Genomic DNA, 14,619 nt, shown 5'->3' with positions numbered 1-14,619 from the left:
GGATTGGTTTTACATAAATTCATCCCAAGCCTGCCTGGCCAACCGCGCGTCAACCGCGCCAAGCCTGATGATTTAGGGTCGATGATATATTGGCAGCACTTTATAATGATTGGATTTGTGTTCGCGGAACGTTCGCGGCATTCGGATTTAAGAGAGTTGTTTTCTTTCTCAGTTGGATCTTATCCCTCCTCCCCTAAGAATGCTCTACATGCAGAAGAAATCGTGAAGGCTTCTGCTGCTCGAACGTGACTCGATTGCGTGCGTTGGTGTGTGCCCTTCCACCCGACTGCTGGTCCCTGCGAGCACCAAACAAACGAGACAAGTTCATGCGAAGATGTCAGTGATTGCAATAAATAATAGATATTTCATCCTCCAAGTGGCAACCATAATTCACCACCCGGCAGCGTGCTGAAGACGTCCTCTTTCGCCGTGCAAACTGAGCGCCGCCCATGACACTTCATTACGTGTTTGCGTTTCGCTTCCCGGTTTGCCTTACCGCCTACACCGCACTGCGCGCCTATCACACACACACACCCGTCTCACCTGTCACGGAAAGAAGCTCCACTGCGAAGAGCCACTTCTTTCCGGGCCGGCCTGTGAAAGCTGTCAAATTTCATTTTACCAAACGCCTTCGACGGTTCTTCACACATTAGCACTCGATTGTGTCCCTTCGCATGATACGCATGATGTATGGATACGGTTGCAATACGATACCAATACTCGCGCCCCCCAGGAACACGGCCGGAAGACACGTGGAGCGGATTGATACAGTTTGCCGTACAGTTTGCACTCATATACTTATAGGATACGCGTATACGCGATTGGCGCACTATCGTCGCACACTCTCGGCGCTTGATTTATGATGAGAAACGGGCAAGAAGCTGCTTATCGGATTACGTCAAAACGTGTAAAAGGATAGCACATGGAAGGCGCTCATGAGAGGTTTTGGTGTGAATGGATATCGTACCAACCGTACTGTCGATATAAATGCTGCTCTTTTTATTAAACTCTGCATCAAAAGAAGAGAAAGAAACAAATACCCCCAAAAAACAACAAACGCATGTATGCAAATAGTGTTCGATATCAATCTAAACTGCTAAACGATCGTTCGGGCAGAACGGAACGCAAATACATCCCTTTATCCCCGTTCAATAAATCAAAGTCATCATACACATACGCACAAATTTGATGATGGATATCTATACATTAAAACTACATAAAAAAATCCACCCTTCCCAAAGCCCAACCCAAGTGGCCCACAATTCTCGGCCGCTATAACTCAATTTTCGACCCTTTTTCATCGGTGGCAGTAGTGTGTGTGAGAGAGAGAGAGCGAAAGACTTATCTTTCCGTCCAAATCCCTTCCGGTTGAGTGGAAAAGCACGGAAAAGAAGCAAAACTCCGCTCTGTATCCGTTCCATATTTCCCGTATCACGCTGCAAATCTCTTAACCCGCAATGTGTATGTGTATATCATTGCAAATGAAGGTCGACAACAACAACCGCAACAGCAACAGCAAAAAAAACACACACACCCTTCAACTTCCCTTGCGGAAATTCGGACACAGTCTCGCCGGGGCAAACCTTTCACCGCAATAAAAAAGCGATTTTCCAATATCCTTTCAGTTCCGGCACATACGTTCCCGGGTGCGTGTTCAACGCCTATCCATTCTTCTTACAAGGGGCCTTCCTTAAGAGTTGTTGTTCCCTTCCCCGGGGTAGTGGTATGCTGAAGATATGTGAGATATGTGATGCTGCTCAATTGCCCATTCAACCTCAACAACAATATACACAAAAAAAAGATCCACCGCCAAAGAACTGTCGAATACTTCAACCGTATCAGACAGCATCCTTTCGGTCGGTGGACGATGCGTCCCTTCCCCGGGGTTTGTCGGGGTGCACTACTCGGTGCGGATTCCCTAATCCTTTTATACTCTCCCAAACAATCGAAAAAGAAGAACAACCAAACAATCCCTCCTGCAAACAAGAGCAAAGCGAACCCAATAAAAAAACACACCCAGCGTACATTCCATTGGGTGGATTCTTGCCAAAGTGACAGATACAAACACCGATACGAGCGAAATGCTTTTGGGATCGATTTCGGTCTGAAATTTTGCATTTGTTTATTCATTCATTCATTCTTTCCACCACCACCAACACCAAACCAAACTGTTTTGATAGACTGGCAGAACATAAACGGGAGGGATGTATTTCCACTGTATGTGTGTAAAACAAGAGAAATGAATATATTCCGTTTACGCAGTTTGATGCAAAACAGAACGTCCAACCGGATGGCTGATAAACTTTCCCTACAACGTTTTTTCACAACGTCGAGCTTCTTCGGTAGCAAGCGACGATTCGATTTTGGGGTGATTTTCGTCCCTGAGGGTGAAAGTAATTGCTCGTATATGTATACACACACACACATAGTAAATCTTCCCACATGTATTCATCACATATCGGAATCATTTAGTGCCCTGAGGTAACCAACCACATACACATGAAGTATATTCACGCGAAGGGACGATCATTGCGTGTTGAAGCATAAAATCTGCTCCTTTTGGATGGCGCGCCTATATCTTCTACTCCCATGGGGACAGTGGTCTTCCTTTGGTCCGGTTCAATTCCAAGGGACGATTTGTGGCTGGCGGGCAAACATGATATGACTTTTGACACTTTATAGCTTCCTTAAGGCTTTCTTTATTTGAATGTGGCCGTTTCAAACGAAACGAGTCTTCACGGTGATGCTTTAAATGTTTCTTCCTTACTGTGTTTGTTCCTCAACTCATAATGACTCAATTTATCTCTCCCTTTTTGTTTTTTTTTTGTTTTTTTGGGCTCAAGTTCTTCCACTCCGTTACCAAATCAATATTTTCTAGTCGATATTTAATGAGCCATTCCGTGCAGCGTTGGCAAAGGCTGTCGCCCACCCCATTGCTCCCGCTAGGGACGAGTCTTGCAGTTAATGGGTCGTTCTTATCGCCCTGGCCGGCGTCGGCGTCGGATGCAATTCCGCTTTCCTCTTGCCATTATCCCTGCCTCTCTCTGTCTCTCTCTATCCCTTCCTCCTCCCGCCCGACCGTATCATACATCAAAAAGTCGTTATCCTTGAAATATCTCTTTCCTTTCACTTAATTTCCACCATATTGATGGTGAAACCATAAAATTAATGTGCAATTTATGCACAGCGCCGAAACGGACGCCCTGGCGAAAAAGAATTGCCCGCGCCCGCCGCCACTGCCACTGCCACCTCCTGCGCCATTAAATTTCACAAACCATCGCAAATCTTCGAAATCATTCAACCATCCGTGCCGTGCGCCATGACGCCTCGGGTCGGTCTGGATGGAAATCTGCCGCCGCCCAGCTCCCGTAGTCCCGTTTTCCCCTGCCCTGTCTTTTCCCTGCCACTGTCCCTGCCGTCAATATCGTCTTAATCATTTTCTTTCTATTAAGCAATAATTTCTTTTTCCGTTGCGCGTTCCGTTTCAATCCGTTTCGTATCGTTTGATTTCCGTTCCGTTCTTATGGCGTTCATCTTTCATGCGAAGGAGAGCACACACACACAAAATTGGCAGCCTCTTCGACATGAAACTCCACCCGACAATGTCGGCCCCCGACAATGTCGAATCGGCCCGCTCTGGCTCATCCCAGCCTTAATAGACTGTTCATTTGGCGAAGGAAGAATCACTTACCGTCTCGATCGTCTTGGGAGGCAACATCATCAGCAACACACACACAAAAAAACACACTCTCGGCGACCTTTTGCCAAGCGTTTTGCGATGCGCCCGATGCCGCCAGGCTTTGGTGAAATTGAAATTTTTCTCTACAAATAAATTATGCATGCTAAATTACCATACATAATAGATAAATAATGTATTCAATATTTATTCCCTAATATCAATTACTTCCTCTTTGTTGTGGCATCGCGCCGTGTACACACACACACACTCGCACACTTTTTAAGCCCGATTTTATTCTTCACTTTACGCCTCGATACATAATCTTTCGCGGTTGCTGTTCGTTCCAGCCTTCCTAGCGCAAAGGAAAACCCACGGCAGCAAAGCGCACAAAGTATAGTACGTCGAACACTCTTCAAAGCATCATTTCCCGTCATAAAATATCCGCGACAACAGGAGAGAGAGAGAGAGAGCGCAAAAAAAATCGCAATACACTCCTCAACCCCTCGACGCAACCGGGGCCTTTGAAAAACGGAAATGTGATATTAAAAAGTAATAAAATTCGTGATATTAAAATTTACAATATCGGTTTGATGCTGGGAGCAAAGTGTGTGCTCCGTGCGCCTCATCATCACATCGGTGCGCGGCTACACGCGCGACCAGGACAATAGGTTCTTCCAATTTCCTTTCCCAACCCAACCCCAGAAAAGGTACGATAAATATCGAAACCGGAACGGGCAAATTCATACCGGCAGCATCAAACACGGCCACACTCGCTCCACACGCAGCCGAATGCGATCGTTGCGAATCACGTTCCACGTGCGCGGGTTTTTCACATCGTTGACTCCACGGCGCCGGGAATCACGGGACTGTCCTGGTTGGCATTTCCTTACCGCAAACTGCACGCAACAGATACGCCATACAAATATCCCTGTTCACACACACACACACTTTGGGAGCCTTTTTTGTTCCCGGAAGTACTTCTTGCTTTCGATCATCGATAAGGAACCACATTGAGTAGATTTACTGCAAGGAAAATTGTGAATGACAGCACCGACTGACTTGCAAAACATACGCTCACAATGGAATGCAAATTATCACGTTAAACATTCAGCCAAACATCGCTTTGGAGGGTAGAGAGAGATAGGGAGGGTCTTTTTTTCGCTTGTCTCACATCCTGTGTCATCGTTGAGATTTGTATTATTACACAAAACGGCATATCAAAGGACTAAGATGAGTACTCCCTTCGAGACCTGTTTTCTCTTCCATTTTCTCTCTCTCTCTCTCCCTCGCCCTCTGTCGCTCATTTCCTCTAATCTTGTGAACACAACAAGCAACCAGCTTCCGTGACGTTGTTGTCTTTTATGTTTATGTTTTTAGAAATTAATTTCATTCCAACTTTCACGTGCGCTCTCTCTAGTGACCATTCTCCGTGTTTGTGTTGCTGTGTGCATGTGTCACTCTGGTTCTTTCCTGCTCTTTCGCCTGAGTGACAGATTTCCTTAGTCTCAAAGTGTGTGGAGCGCACTCCACTGTGTCGTTGCTCCATTGTGGAGATAATTTACATTCAACGGGGTTGCCGGTGGTCCCGGCCCTCGAACGCATCCCCACAGGGCAGCTCATAAAGCGCACCAACTCCAAGCTTTCCCAACTGCAGGGAAAGTCACCGTCAGCACCCGGTTTGATAAGGCGCCCGTGTACCCGTGGCATATTGCAATGGAGATCTCGGACCAGCTTCCTTGCCTTAATCGGTTATGCCGGGCCTCAAAACGACCAAGGCCCCCTTTTGACCGCAAGAATTTTAATTTATTTTTACACACCTCCCCCTCCCAAAAGATCCCTCCCGTCCCACCCGACCCGCTTTTCGTGCGTCTTTTAGGTTGGAAAAAATTATCGCTCACCCGAAAACAACACTGCTCAAAGGATGTGCCGAGTTTCAAAAGTGGAAGAAAAATGCACCCGACACCGATCACGTACCACACACACACACACACCCTCGATGGAACAGACCTGCTTGGTGGAATTCGCAAAAGACTCCTGAAAAGAAAAAAAACCCACCAAATGGCCGCTTCTGCCACCACACTTTATCCTCCGCCACTGCCCGTTACTGTTATCTTTTAATAAAAATTGTAATACATTTGCTCATATGCAATTTTAAATAATTGTAACGGTCGGAAGAATTTCACTTACGATTCACCCGTGTCCAGGGGGTGGTGTGAGTGTGTGTATGTGTGTGTGTTGAATCCGCGGCTCTACGCTTATTTTAATTTCATTATTCTTCTAAACTACCAGCACGGGACCCGCCGGTACCGCTTAAATGCGCCGCCACACAAACAGTTGACCGCAACCTTACGCTTCTCGCCCTGTGCTGCTCGCCCTTGTCCCCTTGGCAGTTGCGGGTGAAGCACACGGGCACGTGCTACCCTTATTATTTGTGCACTGTGCACTGGCACTCGGTGGACATTAGAAGAATTTTAAAAATTACAACCTCTTTGTACATGCAAAACAGATAAACGGTGGACGTTCCTGCCTTTTGCCCCCATCGGTGCGATGAATGCGTGTGCGGTAAGGGAGTAAGGTTTTCGGTGGCCTCCGGGGATGTTTCGCACTCCCATTTTGGGTCTCAACCGTAGCATCCTTTTGCCAATGCAAATGTCGCTGTCGCTTAGTTGTATCTGTTTCTCTTGCCCGTTTTTTTCGTTTCGTTTCGTTCGTTATTATTGTCAACGGAATCATCTTTCAGAACGCGACCGGTGTGGAGAGACAAATGCACAAAAAAGGAACGCATCCTCGCATCCGTAGCCTAACCCCAGCGCATGTGGAGTACAATAATAATGTTTTATATAATTATGCTTGTCTTGCTCCTTCGCCGCCATCCCATCCTAGCCGGCAGGAGAGCCGGACTCACCTTACTTTTAATTTATATTTTTATTTAATTCATAGCCAACACTCGCCCGGCAGTGCTCGATCCTCTTCTCAAGATAAGCATGTCCTTTTGGTGCCGTTTCTCAAATCCATTCATCTGCTTGCCACTTTTTTCCCTCCCCACCGCATACCGTCGGTTCTTTCGCTCATGCATGCATTTTCCTCTGCTGCGTTCGTTCTGAGACTGCGTTTGTTCTTCCTTTATTTTTTTTTACTGTTTATGCTGATAGCATTTTTCTCTCCACTTCCGGTACCACATACGGAATTGCTCATATTACGGAATCTCGGATGCGTGATGGCTTTTGCAGTTTGTCCGGTGCTCTTTTTGTTGCTTCTGTTACCAACCCAGCCCAACCGTCCCGCATTCCCGCACACAAACCTGTGGCCTGTGGAGTTAAACACAGATTTCGCTCATTTCCTTTCATTACCATTTCCATGCATCTTCCTGTTGGATATTTTAATTTCATAATACATATCTGACATTTTTATATTTAGATAAGCATATTAAACACAAACAACACACACACGCGCGCGAATGAAATTCCCCATCCCATCAACTCATCCTGCTCTAGCTCTGGCCGTTGTAAATCATCGCATTTCTGAAGGATAAAATGAATTTACGCTTTTTGCGCGCGCGGTCTTGTTTCGTGACCAACAATACCTCGATGATATGAAAGAATTTACGTGGTTAACGCGTGTTCGCATGGTAAGCTCGCATGCGACGAGATAGCATGGTGCATTTTTGTAGCTGCAGGACATAAGGTAACAACAAATGCAAACCCCCAGCTAACAAGCGTTCAGTGTGATAATCCAACGAATGCTGGGTTGTGTAGAACGCGGCGACAAATTGAAAAGAATCCACTAGCGCATACACAATTCACTCGTATGCTACCGTTCCGGATGGTAAATCATTTAATTAGTAACTGCTACAATTTATTCATCGCACATAAAAATGCTACGAATGGATGCTTCCTTTTGCGCTGCATGGCTGTATCCTGTCGCTAGAAGCGTCTTGCTACAACAAATGTTACAACTGCTACTTGAGGTTTAATGCAACCAACATGCGCTGCACTTCTTCCGTATCAATCTCATCTATGACGGCCACATTGTGCTGACTGCTGTCTTTAACGTGATGCAGTATGGCCATCATTCCTCTGGTCACCCTGCCCGTCAGCTCTACCTCGGCGCGATACGTCTTCACCGTCCGGAGAATGCTGCTATTCAGGAAGATCGCCGCAACATACATATCACACGGGGTCCATATTTCCTCCCGCGCGTACACTACATATTCCACCTGGTTCAGCAGCTCTACGGCAGGGTTCGTCGTGTGCTTGAACGTCTCGAAGCGCCATCTGGTGGTAAACGTCTGCAGCAGGACCGTTTCCCACGGAAACACGCGCACGATCTTGGGCGAGTTGTTCAGAACAATATGGGCTGCTTCTGGGTCGCGAAAGAAGTTAAACTCGGCTGCCAGTGCCGTATTGCCCACACCATGACGGTTTCCTCCCAGAATGTACAAGTCACCGATTTTATCCCTCGTCTCTGGATACATTTTGTACAGCAGCGCTACATTCGTCAGAGGTCCCACAGCGAGCAATGTGATCTTGTTGGGATACTAAAAAGACAATGGAACCAATATTATCGCTCCTGCTAGCTCTTCTGCTTCTGGTTTGTAATCCTACCTTTTCAAACAGTTCGTTCATCGCCTCCACTGCATGCAGCGACACCAACGAGTCCACCGCGAAGTCCCCTTCAAACTCGACATCTCCAAAGCCATTGTTGCCCCAGAAATAGTGAGAAGTGTTTCGGTTCGGACCGGGCGTAATTAGTGGCTCACTGGCTCCAACGTACACCGGCACATCGAGCCGATCCAAACTATCGAGTATGCGCAACACATTCACCAGCACGTCCGACACGCGAGCATTGCCGTGCGAGCAAGTGACGGCCTGCACGCAAATGTTGTACTCTGCCTCGTTGGACAACAGCATCACCAGTGCCCAAGCATCATCGCCACCTCCGTCCAGATCGAGAATCACTCGGCGTGGCCCACCTTCTGCCAGCGTATTCTCCGGCGGGCATTTGATCGCCAGCGATGCCCCAGCCAGCAGTGCCACCATTAGCATAAGCGCACGAATTGCTGAACTCATCTGCAATGACCCAAAGCCGTACCGAATCATGCCTCATTTCAATTTCCGATGCTACAAATTGGACGTAATAAGCTATAAAATTTATTCCCGAAAAAAATGGCAGCAATTTATGGGCTAGACAAATATCAATTTCCCCTCGTTAAATTTTTATTCGTCCTGCCCGGGGTTCGTCCGGCAAAACGGTCCTGACACGGTCGTCTGCTAGTACGTTCGAAGAAGATGACGAAGGCGAAGAAGCAAGCAAGCAATCCAAACAAATCCGAAACCATCCCAAACGAACCTCCATTCAACATTCCACCGTGGCTACGCAATCAAGCTGGAATCAACAATCTTCAGAACATGGTAACAAATTGAATTGATTTGATCTTTTCTCTCACGAGAACTTTTTTAAACCCTCCCACTCCCAGTATGCTCTCCTATCCGTCGCCGCCCATCACTCCCGTGGCCCACTGGCCTCTCCTTCCCCCCACTGACCGTTCGTTGCCGTCATAAATAATGCGGCCCTTCTTGACTTCTTGGTTCCCGACTCGATTTGCCAGTCAACCGTCTGTCCATCCAGTCCGGCATCCAGGATCATCTGTCCCGGGCGACCTCTTCGAACACACTCGTCGACCATCGGTAACGACTTCGCTTCCGCAAGCAAACAAAACACCGTGCGTTGGCGACCGGAGGAGGACCCTCTCGAAAACTGTGGCAAAGATGTTACACGACCGTACCTAATCTCCTATTCAGATTTTACACGATGGCCTCATTGTAAATGCACCCTCCACTATGATGTGCCGTGTGCCTCTATTGATGGGACTGGATCCTTCAGTTTTCTTTTCTTTTTTCTTTTTTTTGAATTCACTCACACCGAACCGAAGAATTTGATTCCTTTTATTCGACCGCTCTGATTTCGTCCGCCCACTTTGCCATAAAGGTCATCTTTGCTTTGTATGATGGCTCTCTTCGAGTTGGGACACACAAACTACCACACTCAATCCCAGCTACTGGCTATCATTTGCTGCCAGAGGATGTTCAGGGATTCTGCTGTTTTTGTTTTCTTTTTCGCAAGTCATAAATAATATTCCTAAGTGGGTGGATGATGTTGGCCTTTTTACTCGCCTCTACCCCGACCCTCACTGTATGGCGAATCAGTCATTTGAAGGAATTTTATGCAAAGCCCAAGCAAGAAATCGGGTTAACGACGTTTGATTGATTTGTAGGGAATCTATTAGTTTAGCAGAGACGGCTCAATTGCAAATCATTTGAAAAATGATGATACAGCAATCAGATACATTTTGTGGTTTTGTGAATAAATTCATAATGATATTGTTCACTATCACTCGGTAACACACAGTTGAACAAATGCCACTGAACAATTGCTAAGTATACCTTGACAATCCACAGCACAACCCGAACTGAAGCCTTCGCCGATCTACACCACACTAAAGTCAATTGACAATCGAATCGGATTGTTCCTTTACCGTTTCTTTGTCTGAACTGGTTGCGTTAATGGATCTTGAAACGTACATTCTTGGCGTTTCATGCAGCCGTTAAATTGATTCCATGTACTGCAAACTCATCACGTTGAGGCTGATACAATAAGGCTTTTATTGCTACTTCTGGTTTGCTAATTATGCCAAAACAGATAGACAACGCAGTAGAACTTAACCAGTTTTTTCTACGACTTCTTCCACTGCCGCGCGCGTTGGTCATTGAACTAGAACAATACAAGTTCACGGCGTGCCCTTACAACTCCCGCACGCACCAACACCTCGTCCAGCGAACACGATCGACCGTCACTTTGTTTTACATCATTCAGTAAGACGTCTTATACTCACCTGTCTTTTATTGCAGTTTTTTTTTCTCTCTCTCTCTCTCCCTCTTTGCACTAAATAAAACCAGTAAGTGTTAAAGCTATATTGTTTAAATTAAAAGCCTCATACATCTTCATTATCTTATTCGCTCGTTGCTGTTTCACCTGTTCGCCGGCTATGCAAAGCACACTGCAACTTCACCCTTGGTTCGCCCTTTTCTGCCGATGCCAGGTACAACTCTTGCACTGTTTTAGTGCAATTCATTATGTGGCTATTGTCACCTTTGGCCTTATCGCGAACTGCACTCTGCCGCGCTGTGTGTGTTAGTTTAGTTTTCAGCTGTTGCTAATTTTTATGCCCTGCGCTCAACTATGTCACCCTATTATTTCTTCCCCGCAATTCGTGCTCTTTTCATTTCAACAGATTTTTTGTTTTGTCTTTTTTTGCCCCTCCATTCGTCCAATCTGGCACAACGGGCAATGCAGGCTGCTGCCCGTACAGTGCAGGGGAGACCCATTCTGATTAACTTTCCACTTTCGCTATAATTTATTCACCTAAATCCACAATAATATCATAAAATGTACAACTCTTTCCCGTGGTTCTCTACTTCCGTGGCACTACACAGCGTATAACTGCCCCGTTCCGTCTCGCAGCTTCCGTGAGCATTTTCAACGGCAGCGGCTCCTGCTCAATGTGAAGATGCAAAGGAGCCACCAACAGGACATGCCGCGAATAAAAATGTGATTGCCACGCTTTTACCCTTCATCTTTCCGTCCAGGAAGCCCCCGTATCCTTCCAACCTCGGAGCCTACGGGTTATGGCTTGAGCCGATGTTTATGGAAGGTCTTTTAGCGGAACCACTTCCGGCTTCGCCAACGTTCACCGTTCATCGCAACGTCACTTTACACACATAAACCACAATTAGCTTCTACCACCAAATGATAATTGTGAATTATATGGTAATGTATTGCGCTCACTTTTTCGGCTTCATGGTATCCCTCCGGCACCTCACCTCCGCACCTCCATCGAACACAGAGGCTCGAGAACGAACGAATTGCTTCCTCGAGTTTGCTGCCAGTGAGCCCACACTCTAGCCCGTAAAAGATTTAAGAAATTCCTCACCCACTCGAAAGAGTTACTAAAAATTAAAACAGGACTTAATTCGCCACCTTTTGCCCGTGGCCGCGGCTGCAGTTCATAAAGTCAGATAGCTCGCCCTACTGCGCTTACTGCCAGCCGAATTGGTAGCTCGACCGCTTCCGGTTCAGTGTACCTTTCGCTTCTTTGGCTGGTTTTGCAACGGCTCGAATTCGTGTCAGGCGAGAAGTAAATTAATTTATGCCCTTTTTTATAACACCCTGCCCAATCCAACCGAAAGCCGCGCAGAGCCTTCGAGTTATGGCTGTTATGGCTTCCAATGCGATGATCATGTTGCGGAGCGCTTTTCTGCACACCGGCAACGAAGCATTGCTTTAAGTAACAAATAATGTACAATTTATTATGCTTCAACGGAACTTATTAATGAAACAAAACTATTGAAACCAAAGTATTTTCAGCGTTTATTCAACTTCACACCGCCGCTACATATTCTAGCCTGTCCGCACATCAAACGAAGTGTTCAAGGGAAAGGGAGGAATTGTCACCGTCGTATTGCGATTCACCGTAAAGCCGGGCAGTGGTGTTATGGTGGACACTGTGGCGACCCGCGTAGTTGTCGTAGTAGCTTGACCATTCCAGTAGGACGATCCTTGGTCCCAGTCTCGATCACCATCGCTGTCATCTCTGTCACCATGCCTCCGACCATGGTGAGCAACACTTATGTTCTAAATTTAAAAAAAATCAAACTAAGTACAACTTTCCACACTTTACCATCACCAGCCAAACACTTACTACAACTATTGTAATTACAAACAGAACGCTCAACTTCATTGCAAACATGTTCAACCACTAGTCACCGGTTATGGCCCTCCAACAGTACAAACCAATTCACACCTCCAGAGTGGCCTTTTATGAACTTGCGTTGCATTTATCTGTCTGATCTGCATCAAACCCCCGGGCCAATTATTCCCATTTTCGACCATCATTTTTAAGTGAATTATTCCGGTTACGGTTGGCTGGTGTGGCTTCATTTGCTGACCAAATCATTTCCCATTTTATCACCTTTTTGTAAACTCAAATTGACCAGCCTTTTTGGGTCGCATTGTTTGACAAATTGCGGGCGTCATAAAGGTAAACATGCCTGTTGTTGTGAACCGTTCTAACCGATTTATGTGTTCCGCATTCGCAAACACCCGCGGAATGACAAACAACGTGCGCCTGGGACGATGACGCATCTTCTGCACGCTGAATCGAATATGCAAAAACCAATTAAGTGATTTAATTTTAAATCATGCATCATAAATCAAACCGAATCGCTCATAATCAACTCGCCGGCGATGAAATATTTATCCTCTCCCCATTCTCCCACACCGGCTCAGATCCCAGTTCAATCAAATCCAATCCAATGTTCGCACCAATTTTCGACACACCATCCCAACCAACCAGCCTCCCAGGGTCAAGCTGCATCCGACGGTGGAAACGGAATCGTTTATGATGCCGCAAAAAATACAGCAACAGATTGAAGCTTTTTTGTTTTTGTTTTGTGCGTTCAAACACCCCATCACCGCCATCGCTCACAAACGGTCCTCATCTATGCAAATGCAAATCCCTGCACCATGAATCCTCCGAGAATGAAAAAAATCCCCTGAAAATCGGCATAAAAACCACTTCATCCCACCATCGGTGTCGGTGTCAGTATTCGATGCCGATGTCATCGGTCAGCACAGCTTCGGAAAACCTGGGGAATGGATCGTAAAATATGCATATAACCATCGAATACAATAACCCGATCCCAATCTCGTCGCCGGCGTGCGTGCCGGGCCCCGGTAATGGCCGGTTGTGCAGTGTCGAACGGTCTCCGTGGGGCTCTGCTCGGTGCTGAATGTTACATATTTGATGGCCGATGGCAAAACCAAACACACTCGACACCCTCCACAGCAGAACCTGTACATGGCAATGCAACCGCAACCGACCCTCCTTACGCTACCTATGGAAAAGGAAAACACAGACCACCGGTGGAGAGAGACCAGCGTGGAGCAGCGAGGAAATTGACACTCAAACCGATTTTCCAACCGGAAGCCAACGATGACAACGTTTTCAACGCACACCCTGTCCGATGTCCAGTCCCATCCGTCCCAGCACCTGCAGCACACGGATTGGATTCAAATATGCAATTATTTGCTCTTTTACCTTTCCCACCCAAGGTGGGGATGCGTTCGGAAAGTGTGTGATGGTTTTGCGAAAACGAACGAGTCCCGTTCGACCACACCAGAGAGCGAGAGAGAGAGAATGCTCGTCTGTCATGCATCTGAGCGAGACAGGCCAAGGGGCTCTTGATCAAACCGCAGTTATTATTGATACACTCATATACATGCACCCCGGTGTCATACGCACAGTTGATCCGGTTTTTGGGGCACATGTAGCACGTGGATGTGAGAAGCAAATAGACAGAGCAGGATTCTCCCGCAGGCTACTAGCATATGCTGCGCAATGGAAAACCAATCCCGACACCTACGGTTCCGTTTTGCTGATTTGCTAGCGCCGCACGGACGTACGTACAGTGACTGGCCTGTCAGCTTCAATTCCCCAGCACCGGCTCGCCCAATTTGCCACTTCAACTCTCTGATGTGGCAAATTTGATTTGTTAGCCGAAATTGAAAGCATCTGGTTCACATTTTTCGTACAAAGTGTGTGCGTGTTGTTCGATTTGTCGATCCACTGGTGCATGGTTGAACATTCGATGGTGTTAGGCGAATGTCAGCCCGAACATAGATGAGTCAACAGCGCCAAACTGAGCGAAGAGATAAGTTACTTCAAGCAGAAACAATCCACTTGCACGTGGTACGGGAGCACGGTTTAAAGATGCATCACCACACACCGTGCGTGCATTCCAACCGGACTAAGCCGAATCAATCGTTCTTTTCATTTCAAAGTCTCAAAATCAATACATCACCAGCCGCCTGTGGGATGTTAC

General features: G+C 46.7%; 1 protein-coding gene across 2 annotated transcripts; it reads right to left on the bottom strand.

Moving 5' to 3' along the window:
* Positions 1 to 7,015: 7,015 nt before the first annotated feature.
* On the bottom strand, positions 7,016 to 10,387 carry LOC120894676 (pyrimidine-specific ribonucleoside hydrolase RihA-like). Of its 2 annotated transcripts, none has more exons than XM_040297416.1 (3): positions 10,123 to 10,387; positions 8,284 to 8,748; positions 7,016 to 8,216 (listed from the first exon to the last, which is right to left on the bottom strand). In XM_040297416.1, the coding sequence occupies exons 2-3, from the start codon at positions 8,746 to 8,748 to the stop codon at positions 7,638 to 7,640; spliced, it is 1,044 nt and encodes a 347-aa protein (XP_040153350.1). In that variant the 5' UTR covers positions 10,123 to 10,387; the 3' UTR covers positions 7,016 to 7,637. The 2 variants fall into 2 exon arrangements, with proteins under 2 accessions (XP_040153350.1, XP_040153351.1); XM_040297417.1 differs by lacking the exon at positions 10,123 to 10,387 and adding an exon at positions 9,465 to 10,096.
* Positions 10,388 to 14,619: the final 4,232 nt, after the last annotated feature.

The sequence above is a fragment of the Anopheles arabiensis genome, chromosome 2, assembly GCF_016920715.1.
Source record: "Anopheles arabiensis isolate DONGOLA chromosome 2, AaraD3, whole genome shotgun sequence".
NCBI classification, from domain to species: Eukaryota; Metazoa; Arthropoda; class Insecta; order Diptera; family Culicidae; genus Anopheles; species Anopheles arabiensis.
This window is presented reverse-complemented; position numbering and strand designations above follow the sequence as displayed.